We start from the raw sequence: 26,867 nt of genomic DNA, 5'->3' as shown, positions 1-26,867 counted from the left end.
TCTGAAGAAAAAGAAAGAAAGAAAAAAAAAAAACGGCATGATACCTGCATAAAAACAGAAACAGACTAAAGGAACAAAACAGAGAGCCTGGGAATAAATCCAAACATATATGATGAACTAATTTTCAACAAGGGCACCAAGAGGACAGAATGGGAAAAGGATAGCCTCTTCCGTAAATGCTGCCGGGAAAACTGGATTTCCACATACAAAAGGATGAAATTTGACCCTTATCTTACACCATACACAAAAGTCAACTCAAAATGGATAAAAGACCTAAATGTAAGACCCGAACCAGTAAAACTCCTAGAAGATAACGTTGGGGGAAACCTCCTCAATACTGGGCTTGGCAAATATATATATAGATATGGATAGATATAGATATAGATAGATATTACACCAAAAGATCAGACTACAAAAGCAAAAATTAGTAAATAAATGGGACTACATCAAACTAAAAATCTTCTGCATAGCAAAGGAAACAATCAACAGAATGAATCGGCGATCCACGGACTGGGAAAAAATATTTGCAAACCACATATCTGATAAGGGGTGAATATCCAAAATTTATAAAGAACTCATAAATCAATAGCAGAAAAACAAATAACCTGATTTTAAAATGGGCAAAGGGTCTGAACAGACATTTTTCCAAAGAAGGCATAAAAAAGGCCAACAGGTATATGAAAAGGTGCTCTGCATCACTAATCATCAGGGAAATGCAAATGAAAACCACTATGAGATATCACCTCACATCCTTAAGGAGAACAATTATCAAAAAGATAGGAGAGGCCGGGCGCGGTGGCTCATGCCTGTAATCCCAGCACTTTGGGAAGCCGTGGCGGGCAGATCACCTGAGGTCGGGAGTTCGAGGCCAGCCTGACCAACATGAAGAAAGCCCGTCTCTACTAAAAAGACAAAATTAGTTGGGCATGGTGGTGCACGCCTGTAAGCCCAGCTACTTGGGAGGCTGAGGCAGGAGAATCGCTTGATCCCGGGAGGCGGAGGTTGCGGTGAGCTGAGATCCCACCATTGCACTCCAGCCTGGGCAACAAGAGAGAAACTCCATCTCAAAAAAAGAGAGAGAGATGAATGTTGGCGAGGGCATGGAGGAAAGCGAACCCTAGTACATTGTTGGTGGGAATGTAGATTGGTACAACCTTTGTGGAAAACAGTATTCAGGCTCTTAAAGAAATCTACAACAGACCTACCATATGACCCAGCAATTCCTCTTCTGAATATATGCCTAAAAGAGATGAAATAATCACCTCATAATGATGTCTGCACTCTCATTTTCATTGTAGCATTATTTACAATATCCAAGGTATGGAAACAACCTGAATGTCCATTGACCCTCACATGAATACAAAATACAAAATAGCAGCTACGTAGTCTGAATAATATTCTATTATATCTCTTTTATATTTATATATGATGTCAACATTAATATCATATAATATTGATATTATATGATATTTTGTATACTAAATATTAATATATTTATATTAATATAATATGTTGTATATAAATATATACCTATTACTTAATAGATATTCCCATTATATGTCATATATTATATATCATGTAACATATTATATGTAATATATATATCATATGCTATATGAAATACATATATAATTATATATGTATTATTATATGTATATATGCTATATATTATGGTGTATATATTATGTATTATGAAATATATATTACATTATGTAATATGGAATATAGATTATATGTTATATATGAATATTTTATATCTTATATATATTCCATACATACATTTTATATGTGTATATATATATGCACCATTGTCCATCCCCTCAATAATATATTTTCCAAAACCTCAAATTTCCTTCTCTCTGTCTTTTATAATACCTGCCCTGGATAATACTAACCATCTGTCTCTCCTGCCTATATAATTCTGCCCCAACTGGTTACATGGGAAGCATTGGTTTCCTAAAGTGTTGAGATTACAGGTATGAGCCACTGTACCCAGTCTGATTCTGGAATTTTGTATATGCAGACCCCTTCTGCTAAAATAATATATATTATATATAATATATATTCCATAATATATATAACATACATACACATATTATTTTAACATATATTATATAATATACATTAATAATACACATAATACATAATTATAACATAATAAATATGATATTATATATATCCCATTGTATAAAACATATAATATACATAACGGAATATTACTCAGCCTTGAAATAGAAGGAGATCCTGACATTTATCACAAGATGGGTGGACCTGGAGGACATTATGCTAAGTGAAATAAGCCAGACACAAAAAGAAAAATATTGCATGACGTCACTTATATGAGGAACTTTTTTTAATCAAGAGAGACAGCTCAAATACACAGAAATAAAGAATGAGACAGTTGGGGAAAGAAATGGGGAGATGTGGGTCAAAAAATACAAAATAGCAGATATGTAGGATGAACACCACACAGGTGATGGTGATTTTACGCCCTTCCCAAGGTGTCATTCAGAGGCACGTGGTCTCCATCTGACCCTCACTGTTGATATTGATTTGATCACCTGGTCCAGATGTTGTCCAATTTCTTCGCTGTACAATTTCTATTACTTTTTCTCCATTCCAACATACGAGCAGTTTATAGAGAGGCATTTAAGGCAATTCAAATATTCTGCTCGTCATGCAAACGTCCCCCAGTTGTGTCATGTAGATGACAATTCTTGCCTGATTCAACCTTTACCACGATGATGGCTACAAAATGCTATGGGTTGTGGCTGAAAATTTGAGTCTTGAGTAGAAATTGGAGAAATATGCTGGACTGTCAGATTCCACTGGGGCACGGCCGCCATGCCAATCCAAACTTCAGAACTACAATTCCCAGCATCCTCTCCGCCCCGCTTCCGTATTAGACGCAGCCAATGAAGTCCCGCGAGAATTGGAAGGCGGCAGTGAAGCGGAAGCCATTACTCTCTGGAGTCGATTGCCCCGAGACACATGGGCCTAGGAGGGGTCAGCGGCGAATTCTTTCGGCCTGTTGGGGACCCCTCGCGTCCCCGCTCCAGACTGGACCTCCCGTATGAACTTCTCTTCGCATCGGCGGCGGCTTCCGTCACCTCCGCTCCCCCGATCCTACTCCCAGTCGTGTAAGCCCTGCTTTCCCTAACCCTTCTCCCCCTCGGTTCCAGGGGTCACGGGAGGCCTATCTGTCGGTGAGGACTAAGGGGGTACGAGGGTCGGGGGCTAAAGAGCTAGGCATCCAGACGAGGGGTGCGTTTAGATCTCGCGATCAGCGATATGAAAAGCTGGGGACGCGAAGGATAAAATTGGACCATTGCAGCTAGTGATGAGAGAAGCATTGGTCACCTGATCCTGAAAAGCCCTGAGTCTCCGGTGGGGGCGGAAAAGCCCGGCTGAAGTGAATTCAAGAGTTTGGAGGCAGTTCAGGAGATTGGGGGGCGTCAGGATTTGGACACTGGGAGGAGAAATCACCTTCTTTCTGCGCTGTAGTCAATTTTATCTCGTGAATGTCAGCACATTGGTGTTCTTTTTAGCACTTACCTTGAGTACCTTTTGTATTTTTAATTTAAGTCCTTCTGGTTGCACTTTTTTATTTATTTTAATTTTAGTGGACTCTCTTGTAAATAGCCTATACGTAGATTTACTATTCAGTTCAACATTTTGTTAATTAACTTGAGAGTTAGTCCAGTTATACTTATCGTGATTATTAATATTTTCCATTGAATTTTACCGTCTTATTTTGTGGTGTTTCCTTTTCTGTGCACATATTTTAACACTGGAAAATAGGACGTACATGCAAAAAAAGTATGATTACACACACACACACACACTTACACACACTTAAAAGGACAACAGTAAAGCGAATTTACAAACCAGGCCAAGAAAGAGATTATTAAATCTCAGAAAACTGTGTGCCTCTTCTAAACTGCATCCTCCTCTCCCACCAATACTTTCTCCGTGGATTTGACTGCTTGTACATCTTTTCCAGAAAATATATTTCCTAATTTTGGTAATTATTTGTGAATGAACTCAGGCGCTTCAGTATTTTTGGAAACAATCTTTTTCTGTATTGATGCAAGCACACCTTTGTAATTTAGAGATTTCTAAATATCTTGTAGATGAAGTACTTACACCTAGCCATTCTTTTTCAGGAATGTCATGGCTTAAATTCTAGTCAGTTCACCAAATTCCACATACTGGACTTTTGTTTTCAAGTTGTAATGAATCTATATTTGAACTTTGAGAATATTACCATTTTTATGCCATCGAGTTGCAGTTAATTGATTTACATCATTTATTTACATCTTCTTTAATGCCTTTCAATAAAGGGTTGTTTTTTTTTTTCCTCTTTGAGATGGAGTCTTACCCTTGTACCCAGACTGGAGTGCAATGACAATCTCCGCTCACTGCAACCTCTGTCTCCCTGGTTCAAGCGGTTCTCCTGCCTCAGCCTCCCCAGTAGCTGGGAATACAGGCGCCCACCACCACGCCCAGCTAAGTTTTGTATTTTTAGTAGAGATGGGGTTTCAACATGTTGGCCAGGCTGGTCTCGATCTCCTGACCTCAGGTGATCCACCCGCCTCGGCCTCCCAAAGTGCTGGGATTACAGGAGAGAGTCACCATGTCCGGCTCAGTAAAGTTTTATAAGTACCTGCAAAAAGGATATAGGTTGTTTTTGTTATATTTATTCTTAGGAACTTTGTTTTTTGGTGCTCAGAAAAGTCTAACTTTTGTGTAGTTTGTTGGATGTTCTTCCTAGACAAGGAAAATGTGTACAAGGAAAATACAAATATTTATTTTATACAGAAGATAAATTGTGTGTGTGTGTGTGTGTGTGTGTGTGTGTGTGTGTGTGTGTGTGTGTGTGCTGGACTGGCTGGGGACTTCCATTGTCATTGACTGGAGTTTGGATGGCACACTCTAGGCAGGCCTGTTGTTTTCTGATCTTAAAGGGAATTGTCGTTTGTGTCTGCCGAAGGCTTTTCTTTTGAAGAGTTTTTATTAGGTCAAGGAAGCTCCCCTGTTTTCCTATTTGAGTTTTTCTTGTGAATTGCTGCAGGCTTTTAACAAGTGTTTTTTTTTTTGCCATTATGTATCTGTTTATTGATACATTTTGTATCTGTTTGATACAAAATCTATATTGATATTTGTATCTATTTATTGATACATTTCTAGTACCTTAAATGATGGCACTCAGTATTGCTGTGTGAATAATGAGTGAATAATGTAATTTCGTTTTTTATCCTATAGTGTGGCAAATTAAACCAATTGATTTTCTCTTGTTACGTTGAATTTGTATTGGTAAATAATTTGGAAAGGACGTGTTACTATTTGTTACTTTTGGCTTCCGTTTGCCAATACTTTGTTTGGTGTTTTTGGATCTATGCTTGAGTGAAATTTTCGTTTTCTGTTTCGGATTTATGCCAGCCTCATAAAATGGCATGAGAAGTGTTCTGTTTTCTAAACTCTGGAATGTTTTGCATAAGAATAGAATCTTTTGTTCCTTAGAACGGGGTGGTACCTGGAGAAACCATTTGGGTCTCGAGTTTTCTTTGTGGAAAGTTTTAAAGCTATTGTTTCTGTTCTTTTACGGGTTGTGGGGCATTCAGGTTTTTTGTGTTGTTATGATGAGTAAAATTTCTTTAGGAATTTATTTATTCCATCTGAGGTTTAAATTGTATAGTCAAGGTTGTTGATAACATACTCATTTTTAATGCTTGCTACATTTGTAATGTTACCCACTTTTTTATTTGTAATAATTATATGTTGCTTTTTACAAAAAAATTCCGTCAGAATGTTGTCAGTTTTCTTCTTAAAGAACTTCTGACTTGATTGAACCACTTAATGATATATATGTTTTCTATTTTATAACCTTCTGATTGTTATCATTTTCTTCCTTTTTGGGATGTTTCTTTCCAGTTTCTTATGTTGAATGCCTGTCACATCCCAAAGAATTGCAGTATCATACTTTATTGTATTTTAATTCTAAATATCAAATATCATGGCTTCTTTGGCATGCAGATTCAGAATTTTTTTCTTTTAATTTTCATTTCTGTGACTTTTTTTCTGATTATCTTTTGGTCATTGTTTGCCAACTGCATTGCTCTGTGGTCAGGCTTTTTCTGAGACAAACATGGCCCCATGAGTGGTTGGATTTTATAGTTAGGAAATGCTGTTTCATCATGTTCAGTCTGCATGTAGTTACTGAATTGCCTGCTTAAACTGGATTTGTGAGAGCTCCGGTGGTGGCTTCATCCATTTCTCCTTAGAGTTCTGTCCCTTTTTTTCTTTTTTTAAAATTTTTGTGTTTTCATTTTTTTGAGGCTGTGTTTTGTACACACACACACACACACACACCTCTTTCTAGATTTATAACTTTTTATTATGTAATACTTCATTTTTCTTTCTGAGCTTTTTTGCCTTATTCTGTCTGATACTAACATTCAAACCAGCTTTCTTTTTTCTTTTTTTACTTGCCTTATATATCCTTTTATTTCCATTCTTATTGTACTCTTTTTTTCTTTCTTTTTTTTTTTTTTTTGAGACGGAGTTTCACTCTTTTTGCCCAGGCTGGAGTGCAATGGTGTGATCTCGGCTCACTGCAACCTCCACCTCCTGGATTCAAGTGATTCACCTGTCTCAGCCTCGCAAGTAGCTGGAATTACAGGCTCATGGCACCACGCCCAGCTAATTTTTCTATTTTCAGTAGAGATGGGGTTTCATCATATTGGTCAGGCTGGTCTCGAACTCCTGACCTCAGGTGATCCACTTGCCTTGGCCTCCCAAAGCATTGGGATTACAGGCATGAACCACCGCGCCCGGCTCTTATTGTATTCTTATGTTTTAGATGTCTCTTGTACATAGCATATAATTGGATTAATCTATTCTGTGAATGTTAGTATTTTAGTTAAAGCATTTATTCCATTAACATCTTCTGTATTAATATATTTGAATGTTACATTTGTCTTCTATTTTTTCTCTAGCTTCTTTTGTGTATTTTTGTCATTCTTTTTTATTTTCTGTACATTTTGAATTTATTTACTCTATTATTTCAGTGGTTGTTCTAAACAATTCTTACCCATGCTTGTTCACTAAATCTAGATTTGCATATGTTACTCTCCTGATTTACATGGTTTTCTTATGCATTTTCATTCTATTGATATATCATAGTTGCACATATTGAGTTCTTTTTTTAAACCTCAGAAGAAATTATTATTGCTATTGCATACCATCATTTCATGTTTCATTATACTCACACATTTGTCACTTTGAGCACTTTACTTGGTTCTTACACTTTTTGGTGTAATTCTTCCACTGTTTGCATTGGTTCTTTAATTACTTCTTTCTCCTTGAGATATGTCTTTGATGACGTCTCTTTTCTGTGGGTTGCAAGCCCATGGGAACTTTGTTTTTTGGTGCTCAGAAAACACCTCTTTCCCTCTTTCTCAGTGCTTTCCCCTCTTAGTGGACATTTTTGGTGGTAATAGAATTTTATATTTTATTTCAGAACTATGAAGATGTTCCATTATCTTCTGGCTTCCATTGTTAATGATGAGAAGTCAGCTGTCAGTCTAACATTTGTTTGTTCGTTTGTTTGTTTTTGAGATGGAGTCTCACTCTTGTTGCCCAGGCTGGAGTGCAATGGCGTGATCTCATCTCACTGCAACCTCTGCCACCTGGGTTCCAGCAATTCTCCTGCCCCAGCCTACCAAGTCACTGGGATTACAGGCATGTGCCACGACACCCAGCTAATTTTTGTATTTTTAGTAAAGACAGGGTTTCACCATGTTGGCCAGGCAGTGGTTTTGGGGGCCTAGAAATGTGAGTTTTTTGTTTGTTTGGTTTTGATACAGGGTCTCGCTATGTTGCCCAGGCTGGTCTCGAACTCCTGTGTGCAAGTGATCCACCTGCCTTGGCCTCCCAGCATGCTGGGATTACAGGTGTGGGCCACCATGCCCAGGCTTGCTTTGTTTCTTAATAGAGAGATATTTACAGTTTTAACAGGACCTCCAGGTGACTCTGATGTAAATTAAAAGTTTGAGAACTATTGCTTAAAAGGTAACCTGTCTTTTTTTCCTCTGGCTGCTGTTCAGATATTCTTTTTACCATTGGTATTATCTGGTTCATTGTGCCTAAGATTTTATCTCTCTTCAATCTTTATATTTTCCTTCAAAATGAAAAATCTACAGCCACTATATTTTGCAGTAATTGCCTAGGCTCCTTCTGTCTCTCATCAGTAACTCCAGTTAGAAATCGTTCAATTCCTTACTTCTACCACCGCATGGTTCTTAGCTGTATTTATGTTCCTCAACTCTTTTTCTGTGCTTCCCTTGCGTTTATTGCTACAACTAGCTTTGAAACTTCAGCCTTCATAAAAATTTCATGTAGCGTTTGTTAAAGTACTGATTCATCAGCCCACCCCAAAGAGACTTAATTGAACTGAGATATGATCTGGGTGTCAGAGTTACTTAAAGTGCTCCAGGGGACGCTTATGCAGCAGACTGTATTTAAGAAACAAATTATTATTATTATTATTGGCTGCGTGTAATCTAAAAGCTATTTACTTAGGGCTTTTGTTGTTGGTTTCCATTTTGCTTTTATTTTAGCAATTGTAATTGCCCTTTAGAAATCATAAATTTTTAATTTTCTGAATGTTAATTTCTTGCCAGCACATGAATTTGAAACATATCATCTGTCTGCACTTTGTGTTGCATTTGAAATAGTTATGCACGGAAGGTTTAATTGGGACACCTAGGTTGCTTGTTGGAAACAGAATTCCTACCCTGCTCCCCACCCCCGGGACATCTCATCTAGCTGGCTGAAAGGAGGGTGTATTGATTTACTAATGTAATGCATTTCTGGACCAAGAAAATGGCATATGGTGTTCTCACAACCTTTGTTGCCTTCTCTCTCTCTCTCACCATATACATATACATATACATATATATATATATATATATATTTTTTTTTTTTTTTTTTTTTTGAGACAGAGTCTCATTTCTGTCACCCAGGCTGGAAGTGCAGTGGCATGATCTTGGCTTACTGCAACATCCACCTCTCAGGTTCAAGCGATCTTCCCACCTCAGCCTCCCAAGTAACTGGGACTACAGGCGTGTGCCACCATGCCCGGCTAATTTTTTAGTATTTTTAGTAGAAACGCGGTTTCACCATGTTGGCCAGGCCAGTCTTGAACTCCTGACTTCAAATGATCTGCTCGCCTCAGCCTCCCAAAGTGCTGAGATTACAGGCATGAGCCAGGGCACTGGGCCTATATTTATGTGAATAACAGTGGTAGAAATAGTTCTAGCAAGGGCAGAAATATCAGTCAGTAAAAGTAACAAAAGAATTATTCTGTCTACAATATTTACGTCTGCAAATTCTGAATATCCTGCGATACTGTGATTAAGCTGAATATGGGGATAAAATCAAATATTGAGAGAATTATGGTCCTGAGAAATCTCATAATGGACCAGTTTTGGGCAACATTTGTTTTGGACCACAACTTGATGGAGGAGGCAGATCTTCTAAAACTGAGGAGCCACTCACTCTGAGCCAACCTTGTGCTTGTCTGACACCAGAAGTGCTTGCTTCCTTAAATACCACACTCTTGTCTAGCAGCCTTGGTTGCCTCATCCCAGTCCTAGCCCTGGTGAGGAGAAAAACAGATCCCAATGAGAATAGAGTAAGATATGTAGAAATAGAAAAATAGAACTGCTTTCACCATGCTGTAAAGAAAATTAAAAGAGAAGTTAAGCAACCCCAACAGCTCTGAAAAATTAACCTGTCCATTCTAACTTATCCATGGTGACAGCATTCCGATGATCCTGGTTTTTTGTTTTTTGGTTTTTGTTTTTGAGATGGAGTCTCGCTCTGTCACCCAGGCTGGAGTGCAGTGGTGCAATCTCAGCTCACTGCAAGCTCCGCCTCCTGGGTTCACACCATTCTCCTGCCTCAGCCTCCTGGGTAGGTAGGACTACAGGCGCCCGCCACCGTGCCCAGCTAATTTTTTGGATTTTTAGTAGAGACAGGGTTTCACCATTCACAGGATGGTCTCCATCTCCTGACCTCGTGATGCGCCCACCTCAGCCTCCCAAAGTGCTGGGATTACAGGTGTGAGCCACCGTGCCTGGCTGATCCTGGTTTTGTTTCATGTATTGTGTAGAAACAGGGTAGAACGTCTCTGAGTTCATAGATCCTACAGCTGTTCTAGACACCCTGCTCCACATCCTGCTGGGGTCGCTTAGATGCTGAAATCTTCCTACTTCATTTGTATTCATGGCCACCATTTCTTTGAGACTCTCTGATATGGTTTGGGTGTGTATCCCCCCCCAATCTCATATGGAAATGTAATTCCCAATGTTGGAGGTGGGGCCTGGTAGGAGGCGTTTGGATTATGGGGGCAGATTTCTCATGAATGGTTTAGCACCATCCCCCTTGGTACTGTCCTCGTGATAGTGAATTAGTTCTCCTGAGATTCGGTCATTTAAACATGTGTGGCACCTCCCCCAACCCTTGCTGTCTTGCTCCTGCTTCACCATATGCCTTGCCTGCTTCCCTTTTGCCTTCTGCTATGATTGGAAGCTTCCTGAGGCCTCCCCAGAAGCAGATACCACTGTGCTTCCTGTAGAGCGTACAGAACTGTGAGCCAATTAAACCTCTTTTCTTACAAATTACCCAGTCTCAGTTATTTCTTTATAGCAGTGCAAGAATGGACTAATACACCATCACCCAGCACTGACAACCCCTGAAAGTGATAGAATCACTCAGGTGAGAAATTCGCCAGAAGCTCCACTCTGAGCTCTGGTTTGCTTCGTTGCAAAACATCGACAAGGTTCCACAGACTTTGAATTGATGTGGGTGCACTCTCTAAGCTCCAGCCCTCTGGACACCTTGTCCTTCATGGAGGGTGGTGGTGGATGTTGGGCCCAGGGTGCTGGGCTAAGCCATAGGGCTGTGTCCTAGTACCTTGGTTACTGTTTAATTTCACAGGACCTTCTGAGGGGATCCCAGACCCCCTACATTCCATAGGCCCCTCCTTTATGGTCCTCCCAAGGTGGCATCCCCTGGGTGGCTGTCTCAGTATGAAGGCAAATGTAGATCAGCTTGCTCATCATCCATTCATTCTTTCATTCCCTACTTATTGTCTTATTTATATCAGGCCCTGGAATGGTGAACGAAATATCATCAAAGTAAAAAATCTCTACTCACCTGGAATGTATTTTCTAGTTGGGCACACCGGAAATCAAAACAAGTAAACTACATAGTGTGCATGGAGGAGACACCAGAGAGATAATAATGCTTACCCAGTGTTCTGTGTCCTGTCCTACATTTCCCAGGATCCTTGGAGCTGGCAGGGGCATGTGACTAGTTCTGGCCAATGGGCTGCAAGTGCTTCAGGGTCAAAATATAGATGACAGAATGCATAGTTGTCCAGCTTCCTGCTCATCATCTATGACGAAGATGGCCAGGGGTATCAGTTGGTTCAGAGACAAGTGGCATCCTTGAACAACAGGAAAACTTTTGATATCAGCCTGGGTTGAACAAGTGACATGAGCAAGGCATAAACTTTCCGTTTCATTGAGTCATTGAGATTTGGGTTTGTCTGTTTTTGCAGTAAAAAATAGAGCCTAATCTTACAGAGAATATTACTTGGAAATTAGTGCTTTGGGGAAAAAGAAAAGGAGTGGAGAATTGGGATTGAAAAAAGCAGGGGTTTGCATTTTAAAGAGTGGCCAAGGTGGGCGGATCAGCTGAGGTCAGGAGTTCAGGACCAGCCTGGCCAACATGGTGAAACCCTGTCTCTACTAAAAGTACAAAAATTAGCTGGACACAGTGGTACACCTGTAGTCCCAGCTACTTGGGAGGCCGAGGCGGGAGAATCACCTGAACCCGGGAGGTGCAGGTTGCAGTGAGCTGAGATCACACCACTGCACTCCAGCCTGGGTGACAGAGCGAGATTCCGTCTCAAAAAAAAAATGAAAAGAAAAGAGTGGCCAGTGAATGCCAGATCAGGACAGGTAAAGTTGAATAAAGATCTGAAGGATGAGAGGGGGCCAGGCACATGGAGAATGTGGGGGAAACATTTCAAGCAGAGGAGCAGCAGGTGCACAGACCCTGAGGTGGAAGCATGGCTGGCAGGGCCTGATGCACAGCAGCGAGGCTTGCGTGGCTTGGGTGAGGGACCGGTGGCAGAGGGAGTTGTAGGTGAGGCGGCAGGGACCTGGGCTCTTGGTCTGAGTGAGATGGGACACCATCAGAGGATCTTGAACAGAGGAGCGACGTGATCTTCATTTTTACCCATAAAGTTACGGCTGTCATGGAAGCTAAGGGAAGTCAGAGACAGCAGCTGGGAGACCAGTTAGGAAGCAGTTGGAATGTTCTAGAAGAGAAGCGATGCCTTATGCCAAGGCAGTAGCAGTGTAGGTGGTAAGAAGCAAGCAGATTTTTGTATTGTTTTAAAGATAAGGCTGGCACGATTTGCTGGCGATGCAGGTGTGGTTTATGGAAAAGAAAGAGGAGAGTCGAAGGTGATAATGAGCAAGGCTTTTGACTTGAGCCCCTGGGAGGCTGGAGCTGCCATCAACATGGGGAGGCTGGTGGCAGCACAGTTGTAGGTGTTTAATGTGAGATCCTGTTGGCTGTTGCAGTAGGGGTACTAAGTAGCCACCTGGCTGCCACTCACTCTGAGTCATTCTGGGTGGGGCAGGTGCCAGGGAGCGGAGAGTGTCACCCACTATAAATGAACAATTCTGTTAAGTAATTGTGAAATCATCAGTGGTCATTTTATTTTAATGATAATGGCATTTTAGAGTGAATGTTTGTTTACTGAGCCTATAGAGTTCCATACATAACCCAGTGTTAAAGTCTTCAGTTTCCAGATGAGAAAACTGAGTTCTGATGAACTGACTCTTGGGAGGGGAATGAGCAGAACTGTGGGCTTGCATCAAAGGGGAGTCTACTGAGGCCTCAGGGACAGGGAGACCTTCACAGAAGTGCAATCAGAACCTGGGTGTCAGCACCTCCAAAGGGTGGGGGTGTTTCACAATATGGACCTGTGGGAGATGGGGGAGAGGGGCCCAGGGGAACCCTGACCTTTAGGGGCCAGGCAGAGGAGGGATCTCAAGCCAGAGTCTTCAAAAGAGCAACCAGAGATGTGAGCACAGCCTGGGATGAGGGGGCCGTGGCTGCAAGAGCAGTGGCATTCCCAGGAAGAGGGAGATAGATTCATAGTGAGCAAGATCACGTGTCAGGATGTCAGGCAAAGGAAGGGTCAAGATGTAGTGTCAAGGAGTTCCCACATAGGGGACAGTATAGGTGACATAGGTCACTTTGAGAGGCAACAAGATGTGGCTCTGCAGTCACATCAGCTGGGCTCACGACTTCCACCTATGACCTTGACCAAGTGTCTCGGACCCTTGGTGCCTTATTCTCTGGGTACTTGAGAATAATTCCGGGAGGTTGTGAGGATTAAATAGGAGTGGCCCTGGAAAGACTCAGGGGAATGTCTCATACCTTGTAAACACTACACATGTCGTTATTTGTAGAATTGGCATTAATGTTGGTGGGGAAAGGTGGAATGGGACCTGCAGAAGCTTGTTAGTTGAGCATGGACAAATGAATGGGAGGTGAGGATGGAGATACTGTGCCTCAGGGACCGAGCCTCTGTCACCCTCTCTCCCCCTCCTCAGCAGTGATTCAATGTCAGAACCCAAAGGCACAATGACTGGAAAAGGGCTTTGTAAAAAGAATGAAAGCATCATGCATATTTGAGTTGGCCCAAGATCAAATTTGGTGTTGAATAATGAATCCCCAAGGCAGAGTTTATACGTTAAAACACACTTCATATATTATTGTTTTGAAATGTTTCTGAATATCTAAAACAATTCCAATAGCAGAAATATTAATTGATGTTGAAAAAGATTGTTATAACCCTGGTAATGTTTAAAAGTGGTAATATTGATTATTGATCTGAGTTAGATGTTAAAGTAGCACCGTCATGGTTCTTACCTCAGTGCTGTCATGAGAGTCGCGGTGGAAACCGCAGAGAGGAGACATGTTCATACGAAGCAAATTAAATCCCCTCCCGAGGTGTGGGCCACCATACCTCACCAATTTATTGTGGTTTTGATGTTATTTCCTTAATGACTGATGTTGTTAATCATCTTTTCATGTGTTTACAGTTCATTTCTATATATTTGGAGAAATGCCTGTTCTGTTCAAGTCCCCTGCCCACTTTTTTATTGGGTTGTCTTTGTTGTTGAGTTTATAATGATATTAAATCCCTATCACATACGTGATTTCCAAATATTTTCTACCATTCTGTGTCTCATTCACTTTCTTGATAATGTCCTTGATGTTAATTCTAAATGTTTGGTAGGGTTCACCAGTGAAGCCCCTTGGTCCTGGACTTTTTTTTTTTTTGAGATGGAGTCTTGCTCTGCCGCCCAGGCTGGAGTGCAGTGGTGCGATCTCGGCTCACTGCAAGCTCTGCCTCCCGGGTTTACGCCATTCTCCTGCCTCAGCCTCCCAAGTAGCTGGGACTACAGGCGCCCACCACCATGCCCAGCTAATTTTTTTGTATTTTTAGTAGAGAAGGGGTTTCACCGTGTTAGCCAGGATGGTCTCGATCTCCTGACCTCGTGATCCGCCCGCCTCAGCCTCCCAAAGTGCTAGGATTACAGGCGTGAGCCACCATGCCTGGACTTTTTTTTTTTTTGAGAGAAGTCTCGCTTTTGTCCCCCAGGCTGGAGTGCAGTGGGGCGGTCTCGGCTTACTGCAACCTCCACCTCCCGGGTTGAAGCGATTCTCCTGCCGCAGCCTCCTGGGTAGCTGGGATTACAGGCGCCTGCTACCACGCCCAGCTAATTTTTGTATTTTTAGTAGAGATGGGCTTTCACCATGTTGGCCAGGCTGGTCTTGAACTCCTGACCTCAGGTGATCCACCTGTGTCAGCCTCCCAAAGTGCTGGGATTACAGGTGTGAGCCACCGTGCCCGGTGGTCCTGAACTTTTTTTTTTTTTTTTTTTGAGACAGAGTCTTGCTCTGTCGCCCAGGCTGGAGTGCACTGGCACGATCTCAGCTCACTGCAAGCTCTGCCTCCTGGGTTCACGCCATTCTCCTGCCTCAGCCTCCCAAGTAGCTGGGACTACAGGCACTCATCACCACTCCTGGCTAATTTTTTGTATTTTTAGTAGAGACGGGGTTTCACCATGTTAGCCAGGATGGTCTCAATCTTCTGACCTCCTGATCCACCCGCCTCGGCCTCCCAAAATGCTGGGATTACAGGTGTGAGCCACCGTGTCCAGCCGGTCCTGGACTTTTTATTTAATGGCTTTTGATGACTGCCGCAGTCTCTTGTTATAGGTCTCTCAATTTTCTTTTTCTTCTAGAGCCTGTTTGGGTATGTTTCAAGGAATTTGATACATCTAGAGCATTGGTCCCCAAGCCCTGGGCCACAGACAGGTACCGGTCCCTGGCCTTTTAGGAACCAGGCCCTGCAGCAGGAGGTGAGCAGAGGGCGAGTGAGTGAAGCTTCATCTGTATTTACAGCAGCTCCCCATCACTCACATTACCACCTGAACTCCACCTCCTGTCAGATCAGCAGCAGCATTAAGATTCTCATAGGGGCGCAAATCCTATTGTGCACTGCGCATGCAGGGGATCTAGATTGCACACTCCTTATGAAAATCTAATGCCTGATGATCTGTCAGTGTCTCCCATCACCTCCAGATGGGACCATCTAGTTTCAGGAAAACACTCTGAGGCCTTCCACTAATTCTACATTATGGTGAGTTGTATAATTATTTTACCATATATTACAATGTAATAATAATAGAAATAAAATGCACAATAAATGTAATGCACTCAAATCATCCAAAATCATCCCCCCTCACCTCACCATCCATGGAAATATTGTCTTCCATGACACCAGTCTCTGATGCCAAATTAGTTGGGGACTGCTAGTGTAGATAATCTAATGTGTTGTTGCGTAATTGTTCATGGCATTCTCTTACAGCCCTTTGAATTTCCGTAAGGTCAGTAGTAATGTCCCACTTCCACTGATGATTTTAGTTACTTGCATCTTTTTTAGTAATTCTAGCTGTAGTTTTGCCACTTTTGTTGATCTTTTTGAAAGAACCAACTTTTGTTTTCATTAATTCTCCTTCTATTCTCTATTTCATTTGTCTCTGCTTTAATCTTTATTTCTTTACTTTTGCTTTCCCTAGGTTTAGTGTGTCAAGGTAGTTTTTTTTTTTTTTGAGACTGAGTCTCGCTCTGTCACCCAGGCTAGAGTGCGATGGCACGATCTCAGCTCACCTCAACCTCCGCCTCCTGGGTTCAAGCAATTCTCCTGCCTCAGCCTCCCGAGTAGCTGGGATTACAGGCATGCACCACCATGCCCAGCTAATTCTTTGTATTTTTAGTAGAGATGGGATTTCTCCATGTTGGTAAGGCTGGTCTTGAACTCCTGACCTCGGGCGATCCACCCACCTTGGCCTCCCAAAGTGCTGGGATTACAGGCGGGAGCCACTGCACCTGGCTGGAACTGGTTTTTGTATGAGATGTCTTACTGGTGGCTTTTCCTAGGCAAAGGGAATAAGATCTCGAGTTACTACTGGAACCTAAGTGTTAGAGTTGGGGATTCAGGTTAAATGAGTGGATGTGATTACCTGGGCAAAGCATGAGGCATGCGAAGGAATGGGTAAAGGATGGCTCTTGAGGAGAATCAGCCTTTAGTGTTGAAAGAGGACCTCTGGATGGTCCAGATGATCCAGAGAAGCAGGGAAAGAACCAGGAGACAGTTGTAGAGGAGCCGAGAATAGAGAATGATTCTCAAAGAAAATAGACACCAAATTTTCGTGAGAATCTAAGACCGAAGTGCATTTACTGAATTCACTGACACGGGAAGTAAATTGTATTTTCTGTGAGGATGGGGATGATGGTAGTGGATGCTGGGTGTACTGAATTGGGAGATGGTGAATGTAGACTGCTCCTAAGTTTTTGCTCGGAAGGGGGCACTAAGGGGAGCCAGGGCAGGCATTGGTTTCAAGATGGGATAGACCTGAGCATGTGTCCATGCATGGGAAATTGTCTAGCAGGACGAGAAATGAGGCTGAAAGTAAAGGAGAGCCAGGTAGTGTGAGGGTCCAGAGAAGGGGATGGGCCTGGAGCAGATTTGAAAGGATTGCCTTGAGAAGGGAGGGCAGACATCTCTTTGTCTGTCATAGAAGGAAAGGAGGAGGTCATAGATCAGTTGTGAGAAGACTGTTTAAATAACTAGAAGCAAGAAGGTAAGAAAGCCTCATTTTTTTTCTTTCTTTTAAGCAGTGTTTAATATATGTTCAAGAAAATGCACAGGTCTTACTTAAGTGATCAGTTTGAATTTTTGACAATTATGTACACTGTACATCTGAAAATAGATAGCGTTTCTGTCATCCTAGAAAGTTCCCTTTGCTTTCAGTCTATCCCTGTCTTGTGATCCTCCATTGAAGAAACCCCCCCCCTTTTTTTTTTCAATTCTATCAACTTAAATACGTTTTGCCTATTCATGGACATCATATTATTGGAATCAGAGAGTTTCTTGTGTGTCCAGCTTCTTTTGGCCAGCATTGTAGGGATTTCTCCATGTAGTATGTCTGCATAGTTTGTTTTTATTGCTGAGTAGTATTCCATTCTGTAAACATTGCAGTTTGTATATCCATTCTCTGGTTGATAGATGTTTAGATTATTTACACTGTTTGGCTATTAGGAATCAGACTACTACAGACATTTTTGTATGAGTCTTTGTGGATATAAATTGTTTACAATTTCTCTTATGTAAATATCTAGGAGCAGAATTGTTGGATCAAATAGTGTGCTTGTTAAAAACTGCCAAAGTGTTTTCCAAAGTAGTTGAACTATTTCACACTCCTACCATCAGGATATGAGAGTTGCCAGTGTGCCCCAAACTCAGCAGCATTTAGTATTGGTAGCCTTTTTTATTTTGGCTGCTCTAGTTTTAATTTGCATTTCTCTAATGACTATGATGTTCAACACCATTGGATGTGATTCTTACTGGTTTTGTGAAATGTCGGTTTATTAACTAAAGTCTTTTGCCCTTCTTGTTGGGTTGATGTTCTTTCTTTCTTTCTGTTTTGAAGGAGTTCTTTTTATTTCTTCCAATAAGCCTTTTGCACTCCTATGTAGGAGTTCTTTAATCTGAATCCGAATTCTTTTTCAGGTGTATGCATTGCAGATATTTTTTTCCCAATCCGTGGTTCACTGTTCATTTTCCTTTTTTCTTCTTCTTTTTTTGTTTTTAGAGACAGAATCTCACTCTATTGCCCAGGCTGGAGTGCATGATCGTAGCTTACTGCAGCTGTTCTCTATGAATTTTTAAGTGTCTGATTCATCTCAAAAGATTTTTAAATTCAAATTCAGTGAGTGGAGGAGGTGGCAGAAGCATAGGTGGCCGCGAATCTCTAAAGTGAGAGTTGATGTGAGAAGAAGGTTGCACAGGAGACTTTGCCCAAGAGCAGATTTCCAAATCATTGCCTGTGAGGTGAGGCTGATTCTAGTGATGAAGCAGTCCAGGCCATGGCCCAAGGATGTATATATTGGTGTGGAATGTGGGTGCAAAGGGCATTGGAGTTTGGAACTCATGGTTGGTCCTGGGTGGACCATCTTCATGGACAGAGCCATCCTAAATGACCGCAGGCCTTGAAGGTGAAGGAAGAACAGAAGTCTAGGACCAGAGTGTTTAATGAGTGAGGGGGTTTAACAGAGTTGTGCTTGGTGGCAAATCACTTAGGAAGAGTAATTCTGAACCCACTTATAGCAGATCGGGGCTGTCCCCCCACCACGTTGCTGGGAGAGTTTACCTAAGTAAGAGAAAAGTCCAGGATGAGGCAGATCTTGCTGCTCAAAAGAGGAAATGCCAAAAAACAAAACTCAGAGTTTTCTTTGGTGAGCAGGAGAGACAGATAGCCTTTCACTACTCCCAGTGTTCTTTCATTTGCTACAGATGCCAGCTTGGAGAGTCACGTGAGAGCAAGAGAGTAGCTTTCTGGTTGTCCCAGTGCCCTGCTCAGGCAAAACTGACTGCCATTCTCTGAGGATGGCAGCTCTGTCCCCCACATTTGGTAAGTTCTTGGGTCAGTGCATGTCCTGAGAAAGTGAGCGTAAGTGGCCCCTGCCACTTGATGGGGTGAAAGATACGTACACCATAGAGGGCTGCTGGGAGAGGATGGGTGAGTGGAAAAGGGGTGGGAACAGAGCCCCAGCAGCTGCCCCAGTGACTGTGTCTGCTGAGGGTCTTGGTGGGTCTGGGAGCGGGCCAGTGTCCGTATCATTCATGCGTGAAGAGGGTGCAGGTAATGTGTAACCCTGAGTTATTCCATTTATTATTTTGATCAGTTTCAGCAAGGTCACAACTCTAGCTCTCAGAACTTGCATTTCTTCACTCCTAGGTTGGGACTATGTCACTTCTTATGAGTATGTAGCCCACCACCCTCTTTCTGTTTTTGGTGGAACTGGGCTGCTCTGACTTGTTATGAAACTGATGTGTGCAAGAGAGGTGGGGAGAGGAAGAGAGAGAGAGGATTGAGGATGTGAATACTCAGAGTCAGTGTGGAGCAGTTTCCTGGTTTGCAAGTGTTGTATTATGAGGCAGGGCAGGCTCTGATTCTCATGAACCCTCCTTTCTCCTCCAGCCACGTCCACCCAGGACTCCACCTGTCTCCAGAAGTCAGAATTTCCTGTTTCTTCAAAAGACCATTCCTGTCCCCAGAATTTGAACCTGTTCGTGTGCAGTGGTCTGGAGCCTCACACACCCAGTGTTGGTTCCCAGGTGCGCTAAGATCTCTGGGTCCCTAGAGCAGGAGAGGCACTTCCTGGAACACCCCACCAGTGCATGCTGGAATTCTTCCAGAGCTTCATCTCAGCCGATGGATGCCAGAACAGGGCCCAAGAGAGAGCCAAGGAATATTGGGGCTGTCCTGGTGTTGGGGAAGTTAGGGGAAGTGATTTATGTAGCATCTGTTTCCCTCATGCTTGCAAAATCTCAGGCCCATGCTCAACCCCGGAGATGGGGGGAAATAAAAGGAAAAGCTCTCGGAGTGGGCTAGAACTGGAGGGAGATTAGTCCCTTGTCAGAGTTGCATTTGAAGCGATCGGACAGGACAAGATGGCCTCATGAGGGAGAGAGGATGTCTGAGGACTGACGCCTGGAGGAAATGCTGAGCCCTGTAGCAGGCCATCTGGAAATCCTGCGTTGGTTCTCTCATGCCCGGTCTTCAGCCTCAGCCATCTTACCATGAACACCATTAGGCTGGTTCCTCACTGACCCCAAGTTTGTGTGGTGTTCCAGGAATCGGTGACTTTCCAAGACATCGCTGTGGACTTTACCGAGAAGGAGTGGCCCTTGCTGGATTCTTCTCAGAGAAAACTGTACAAAGATGTAATGCTGGAGAACTACAGCAACCTCACTTCACTGGGTAAGGCCAGTGCCATTTCTCCACTTATTCATTCATGAATTAGATGTTTTTGTTTGAGTATGTTCTGTGACCCAGGAACTATGCAGGGGTTCAGAACACAGCTGTGAACAAGCAGCCCCAGCACCCATGCTTAATGGGGCCTCTCCTGGGTATTGAGGCCCGTCCATCGCAGGGACCTTGGGGGTTCTCCAGTGTGTGTCTGAGCTTGGCATGGGCTTCTGAAATATGAAATCCCCGTTCTTTTGGAGGGTCAATGTGTGGGTATTTGTGATCTTATTTCCTATTTCATTTTTGTTTTAAATTTATTTTTGGTGATGAAAGGGTCTCACTATGTTGCCCGGACTGATCTTGAACTCCTGGCTACAGGCACGAGCCACCATGCCTTGCCTGTGGTTTTGTTTTCTATCAGTCAAAAACTTTTACTGTGTTCCTTAGAAATTTTGGCACCACCATTTTGCTGCTCCTAAGTCAGACTTGTCCATCCTCAGAACACTGAAGACCCAAGTGTTGAGCCCAGGCTAATGGAAGGGGTTGTCCTCTGCATGGCCCTCCCTCAACCTGTGTCTTTCCCGTGAGTGTAGGGTATCAGGTCGGCAAACCCAGCCTCATCTCACACTTGGAGCAGGAGGAGGAGCCGAGGACAGAGGAGAGGGGTGCTCACCAGGGCGCTTGTGCAGGTGAGCGAGCCCCAGGCGAAGAGCGGTGCTGTGACTCTACCTCTATTCAGTGACTAGGGTGGAAGGAGGGAGGTTAGGGAGTGTCACCCAGGGAAATTGAGAGATGCTCCTTCCCTCTTTTTGCCCATCCATTCTCTGACAAATCTTTTGGTCCACACACTCCTTCATCTTTGACTTTTACATTCCCGTTATTGGGCTCTTTGTCCCATTCTTTCATATTTGATGTTCCTGATCATCCTTTTTCTGTCATTATCAACATCTATCTGAATTGCCTTAAATTTCTTTTGTTTTTTTTTTTGTTTGTTTGTTTTGTTTTTCAGACGGAGTCTCACTATGTTGCCAGGCTGGAGTGCAGTGCAGTGGCATGATCTCGGCTCACTGCAACCTCTGCCTCCTGGGTTCAAGCAATTCTCATGTCTCAGCCTCCTGAGTAGCTGGGACTACAGGCATGATGCCACCATGCCCAGCTAATTTTCGTATTATTAGTAGAGATGGGTTTCACCATGTTGGCCAGGCTGGTCTCGAACACCTGACTGCAGGTGATCCACCCGCCTCGGCCTCCCAAAGTGCTGGGATTACAGGCGTGAGCCACCATGCCAGGCCTGAATTGACTTAAATTTCTACCCCTGGCATTGCCAAATATCTCACATGACCAGATTTTTTAACAATTGCTTTTGCACCACTTTTCCTTACATAGCCTTAGGATCTGCCAAGAAATCCACCTGTCATTGTCACCATCATGCCACCATTTTCCTTTTCCAACAAATTAATACTTTTCCAATTTGTTTCAGATTGGGAGACTCCATCTAAAACCAAGTGGTCACTTCTTATGGAAGATATTTTTGGGAAAGAAACGCCCCATGGTGTGACGATGGTAAGATTTCCTTGGGATAATTCTGGAGCTTCCTTCCACATCTGAGGAGACCGGGGCAGCCTAGGTTAGAAAAGCAGTTCAACACCAGGGCAAGCAGCTTCCCTTAGAGGAAACTGTGTTTCAGAGACACTGGGTATTACCAAGATGGGGACAACCCTAAACCTAACCTCAAGCTACTTCACCTAGAGTGTCTCTGAGTAAAGATTTTTATAGCTGTGTCTCAGATATTGAGTGTTGGGGCTCAATGCAGTTTTTATTTTATTTTATATTTATGCTATACACTTACTTATCAATTCAGTTTTGGTGGTGTTTATTTTTGGGGGGACAGACAGAGTCTCGCTCTTGTTGCCCAGGCTGGAGTGCAGTGGCACCATCTTGGGTCACTGCAACCTCTGCCTCTCAGGCTCAAGCCGTCCTCCCACCTCAGCCTCCTGAGCAGCTGGGACTATAGGCGTGTGCCACCACACTTGGCTAATTTTTCTATTTTTTTGCAGAGATAGGATTTCACCATGTTGCCCAGGCTGGTCTTGAACTCCTGGCCTCAAGCAATCCACCAGCCTCAGTCTTCCAAAGTGCTGGGATTATAGGCTTGAGCCACCATGCCCAGCCTCAATTCAGTGGGTTTTTGTTTGTTTGTTTTTTTTGAGGCAGAGTCTTGCTCTTGTCACCCAGGCTGGAGTGCAATGGCACGATCTCAGCTCACTGCAACCTCCACCTTTCAGGCTCGAGTGATTCTCCTGTCCTACCCTCCTGAGTAGCTGGGATTACAGGTGTGCACCACCATGCCCGGCTAATTTTTGTATTTTTAGTAGAGACAGAGTTTCATCATGTTAGCCAGGCTGGTCTGGAACTCCTGACCTCAGGTGGTCCACCCGCCTCGGCCTTCCAAAGTGCTGGGATGACAGGCGTGAGCCACCTTGCCCAGCCTCAATTCAGTTTTAAGCAGTGAAGAAATGCTATACTCAAAAAGCTTTGAAAAAGTAACACATGTGGAGCCTTGTGGCCTGGCATTCACCTATTGTCTTTGATGGAGCTCAAATGGGGCTGGGACAGCACGTCTGCACGGCAGATGGTGACAGCTGTAGTCATGGTAATGTGCTTCTATCTGTTCGTAGCAGTGTATGTGGGGGTGATGCTTAGGGTTGCAATGAATGTGAGAATTGCCTTTGTCAGCACTTACGTCTTAACCAACAGGAAAGAGCCCGTCTTGGAGAGAAGTCCGCTGAATACGCTCACTTGTTCGAAGTCTTCGGCATGGACCCTCATCTCACTCAGCCAATGGGAAGGCATGCTGGCAAGAGGCCCTATCACCGCCGCGACTACGGGGTAGCGTTCAAGGGCAGGCCACACCTCACTCAGCACGTGAGCATGTACGATGGGAGAAAAATGCACGAATGCCATCAGTGCCAAAAAGCCTTCACCACAAGCGCGTCCCTCACACGGCACAGGAGAATCCACACTGGGGAGAAGCCTTATGAGTGCAGTGACTGCGGGAAAGCCTTCAACGACCCTTCAGCCCTTAGGAGCCACGCAAGAACTCACCTCAAAGAGAAGCCCTTTGACTGCAGTCAGTGTGGAAATGCATTCCGGACCCTCTCGGCCCTGAAAATCCACATGAGAGTTCACACTGGCGAGAGGCCTTACAAGTGTGATCAGTGCGGGAAGGCGTACGGCCGGAGCTGCCACCTCATCGCACACAAGAGAACGCACACCGGAGAGAGGCCCTACGAGTGTCACGACTGTGGGAAAGCTTTCCAGCATCCCTCCCACCTCAAAGAGCACGTGAGGAATCACACGGGGGAGAAGCCCTACGCGTGCGCGCAGTGTGGCAAAGCCTTCCGCTGGAAGTCAAACTTTAATTTGCACAAGAAGAACCACATGGTGGAGAAGACCTACGAATGTAAAGAATGCGGGAAATCCTTTGGCGATCTCGTGTCCCGGAGGAAACACATGAGGATTCACATCGTCAAGAAACCCGTGGAATGTCGGCAGTGCGGGAAGACCTTCCGAAACCAGTCCATCCTTAAGACTCACATGAACTCTCACACTGGAGAGAAACCATATGGGTGCGATCTCTGTGGGAAAGCTTTCAGCGCGAGTTCAAACCTCACCGCACACAGGAAGATACACACGCAAGAGAGACGCTATGAATGCGCCGCCTGCGGGAAAGTCTTCGGTGACTATTTATCCCGGCGGAGGCACATGAGCATTCACCTTGTAAAGAAACGAGTTGAGTGTAGGCAGTGTGGCAAGGCCTTCAGGAACCAGTCAACGCTGAAGACGCACATGCGAAGCCACACGGGGGAGAAACCGTACGAATGCGATCACTGTGGGAAGGCCTTCAGCATAGGCTCCAACCTGAACGTGCACAGGAGGATCCACACCGGGGAGAAGCCCTACGAATGCCTTGTCTGCGGGAAAGCCTTCAGCGACCACTCATCCCTCAGGAGCCACGTGAAAACTCACCGGGGAGAGAAGCTCTTTGTGTCGTCCGTGTGGAAAAGGCTCCAGTGAGCGTGCCTGCTTTAGAGACACAGGATGATTCAGACCGGAAACAGACCTCGTGGGTGTAAGAGGAAGCCTCTGTGAGCTCGCACCTTACTGGGTGCAAAAGAATCCACGGAACTTGGGAGAAGTCCGGTTCCTGTAAAAACTGTGGGAAGACGAGGCGTTCTCATCCCATACGAGGTTTGTGAGAACTCACGCCGGGGGTGAAAATGTACGTCTGTAGCATGGAGAAGCCTTGAGGGTACATTCGGCTCTTAACAAACACAGGACGACTTAATGGCAGCTTGGCATTTAATGTCAGAATCCCAGTGTGGCATTTAATGTCAAAATGACTTCAGACCACTTCTAGCCTTCCGGGCCCATGAATAATAATAAGCACACTAGGGAGCATCTCTGCAAACGCAGTGGCTGGGGAAACCCTTCCTAGTCTCACTTGATTCCTCATGACAGAAATCACACTAAAGAGAGAAATCAGTGAAGTAAGGAATGTGGGAAGGTCATGAACGGGCCGCAAACCATGGCCAGCTGCTTGTCTTTGTATGGCTTGCCAGCTAACAATAGTGGTTCCATCTTTAAGGAAGAAGAATGTGTGATGGAGAAAATTTGTGGCCAGTGAAGTCTGAAATACTTCCTGTCATCTGCCCCTTTCCAGAAAAACCTGGCCGACCCTTGGTCTACAGCACGGGTTCTCAGTCGGGCAACGATTTGGCTGTCCAGGCGTCATTTGGCAATGTCTAGAGACATTTTTGGTAGTTAGAACGGGGGGAAGATACTCCTGACTTGTAATAAGAAGACATCAGGGATGCTGCTAAGTCCGCTCCAGCACACGGGAGCCCCCCACAACGAAGAGTTAGTGCCCCCAAACGTCACTGTTGCTGAGGTTGAAAATAATCATGCAGTCATTCCTCAATTACTGCCTGCAGCAACTCCTCCATTTTTATGAATCTTGTGCACACTTACGCTAGGAGAAATTTCTTTTACAAAACTTTTAAAATACAATTAGTGCTGATAATTCCTATGTGGAAATGATTCCAGCCATGGGCCCCTCACTTGAGCATGCGAATATTCTCACGGAGAGAAGCCCCAGCAAGATTTTCTGGGATTGCACTTACTCTGCTGGAATACGGGATTGCACTTACTCTTTCATCACGGAAACAGACCCCTGAGAGAAGCCCCAACGAGATTTTCTGGTGAATATGGGACTGCACGTACTCTCTCATCATGAAAACAGCCCCGCTCATAAATTTTTCATCTTTATTTTTAAGGTTACACTCCTCTAAATAACCCTTAAGCCTCATCAAGAAAGGTTTGTATATAGTATTTTTACTATAGCTTCATCCTTGATAACGTCCTAATTTCCTTTTGGACAACCTCCTTGACCAATGGCATATTTAGATCTGTGTGACATGAGGATATTTCTCAGTACCAGTTTGTTACTGGTACCTGATGCACACGGATTGCGACCAGAGCATGATGCCTCCATCAAGTGGTAATATGTGTGCAGCCTGCTGTCCAGCCAAGAGTGACAGATACTTCTAGTGACTTCCCCAGTATCCACTCTCATCTTCTTCCAATATCAAGAGAATCCAGGTTCTGTCAGATCAGTAAGGTGTGCTAATCTAAATTTTAAAAAATCTCCTACAGGTTTTCTTGCAGCTAGTACCATCCATGTCTCACAGCCCTGGCCACTGACAGATGAGCAGATGTCACCACGTGGGCTTCTGAGAAAGCTCTTGAACGGGGATCGTTCTTAAACATGAATTCCTCCCTGTATGTTTTGTTCTTTGCTTTACCCCCTACTTTTCACCTTGCAAAGAGATCCAGTACCTAGTATTGGAAGATCCACCTTAACAACCATGCATATGAAAACCACAGTCTAAGGAAGTGACTGCAGAAAGCTCACAGCGACCCTGGCCTCCCCTGTGGCCTCTTTGAGTGTCTGCACCAGCCCTGGACTTCCAGACTTCTATCACATGAGAAAAAATAAAACCTGATTATTGGTTTAAGCTGCTATGGATATTTCATGTTTTTCTTTTAAATGTATTTATTTTGAGATGGGGGTCTCCCTATGTTGCCTAGGCTAGATTCAAACTCCTGGGCTCAAACGATCTTCCTGCCTCAGTCTCCCAAGTGGCTGAGAATACAGGCATGTGCCACCACACCCAGCTTGTTTTTCTATTTCATTTATTTATTGGTGGGAGGGGGTTTCTACACCCAGCTGGATGCTGCCTGGAGTCCATATACGTGGTCATTGGTGAGTTTTTTTTGTTTGTTTTTTGTGTGGTTTTTGTTTTTGTTTTTTTGAGACAGTCTCGCTCT

At 43.8% G+C, this 26,867-nt stretch overlaps 1 protein-coding gene across 2 annotated transcripts; it reads left to right on the top strand.

Moving 5' to 3' along the window:
- The first annotated feature begins 2,927 nt into the window (after positions 1-2,927).
- ZNF317 (zinc finger protein 317) lies at positions 2,928-26,559 on the top strand. 2 transcript variants are annotated; one of them, XM_003275682.4, is made up of 7 exons: positions 2,928-3,140; positions 19,019-19,136; positions 19,707-19,843; positions 20,363-20,489; positions 21,071-21,166; positions 21,958-22,040; positions 23,235-26,559. In XM_003275682.4, the coding sequence occupies exons 2-7, from the start codon at positions 19,112-19,114 to the stop codon at positions 24,552-24,554; spliced, it is 1,788 nt and encodes a 595-aa protein (XP_003275730.2). In that variant the 5' UTR covers positions 2,928-3,140; positions 19,019-19,111; the 3' UTR covers positions 24,555-26,559. The 2 variants fall into 2 exon arrangements, with proteins under 2 accessions (XP_003275730.2, XP_003275731.2); XM_003275683.4 differs by lacking the exon at positions 21,071-21,166.
- Positions 26,560-26,867: the final 308 nt, after the last annotated feature.

The sequence above is a fragment of the Nomascus leucogenys genome, chromosome 10 (genome assembly GCF_006542625.1).
Source record: "Nomascus leucogenys isolate Asia chromosome 10, Asia_NLE_v1, whole genome shotgun sequence".
NCBI classification, from domain to species: Eukaryota; Metazoa; Chordata; class Mammalia; order Primates; family Hylobatidae; genus Nomascus; species Nomascus leucogenys.
The sequence above is the reverse complement of the archived record's forward strand: the minus strand, read 5'-3'. Positions and strand labels throughout refer to the sequence as shown.

Coding starts and splice junctions, on each gene's coding strand:
- ZNF317 (XM_003275682.4), top strand. CDS start 19,112: ATGGCAGCTCTGTCCCCCACATTTG. Junction 20,490..21,070: donor CAGCAACCTCACTTCACTGG/GTAAGGCCAGTG, acceptor CCGTGAGTGTAG/GGTATCAGGTCGGCAAACCC. Junction 21,167..21,957: donor TCACCAGGGCGCTTGTGCAG/GTGAGCGAGCCC, acceptor AATTTGTTTCAG/ATTGGGAGACTCCATCTAAA.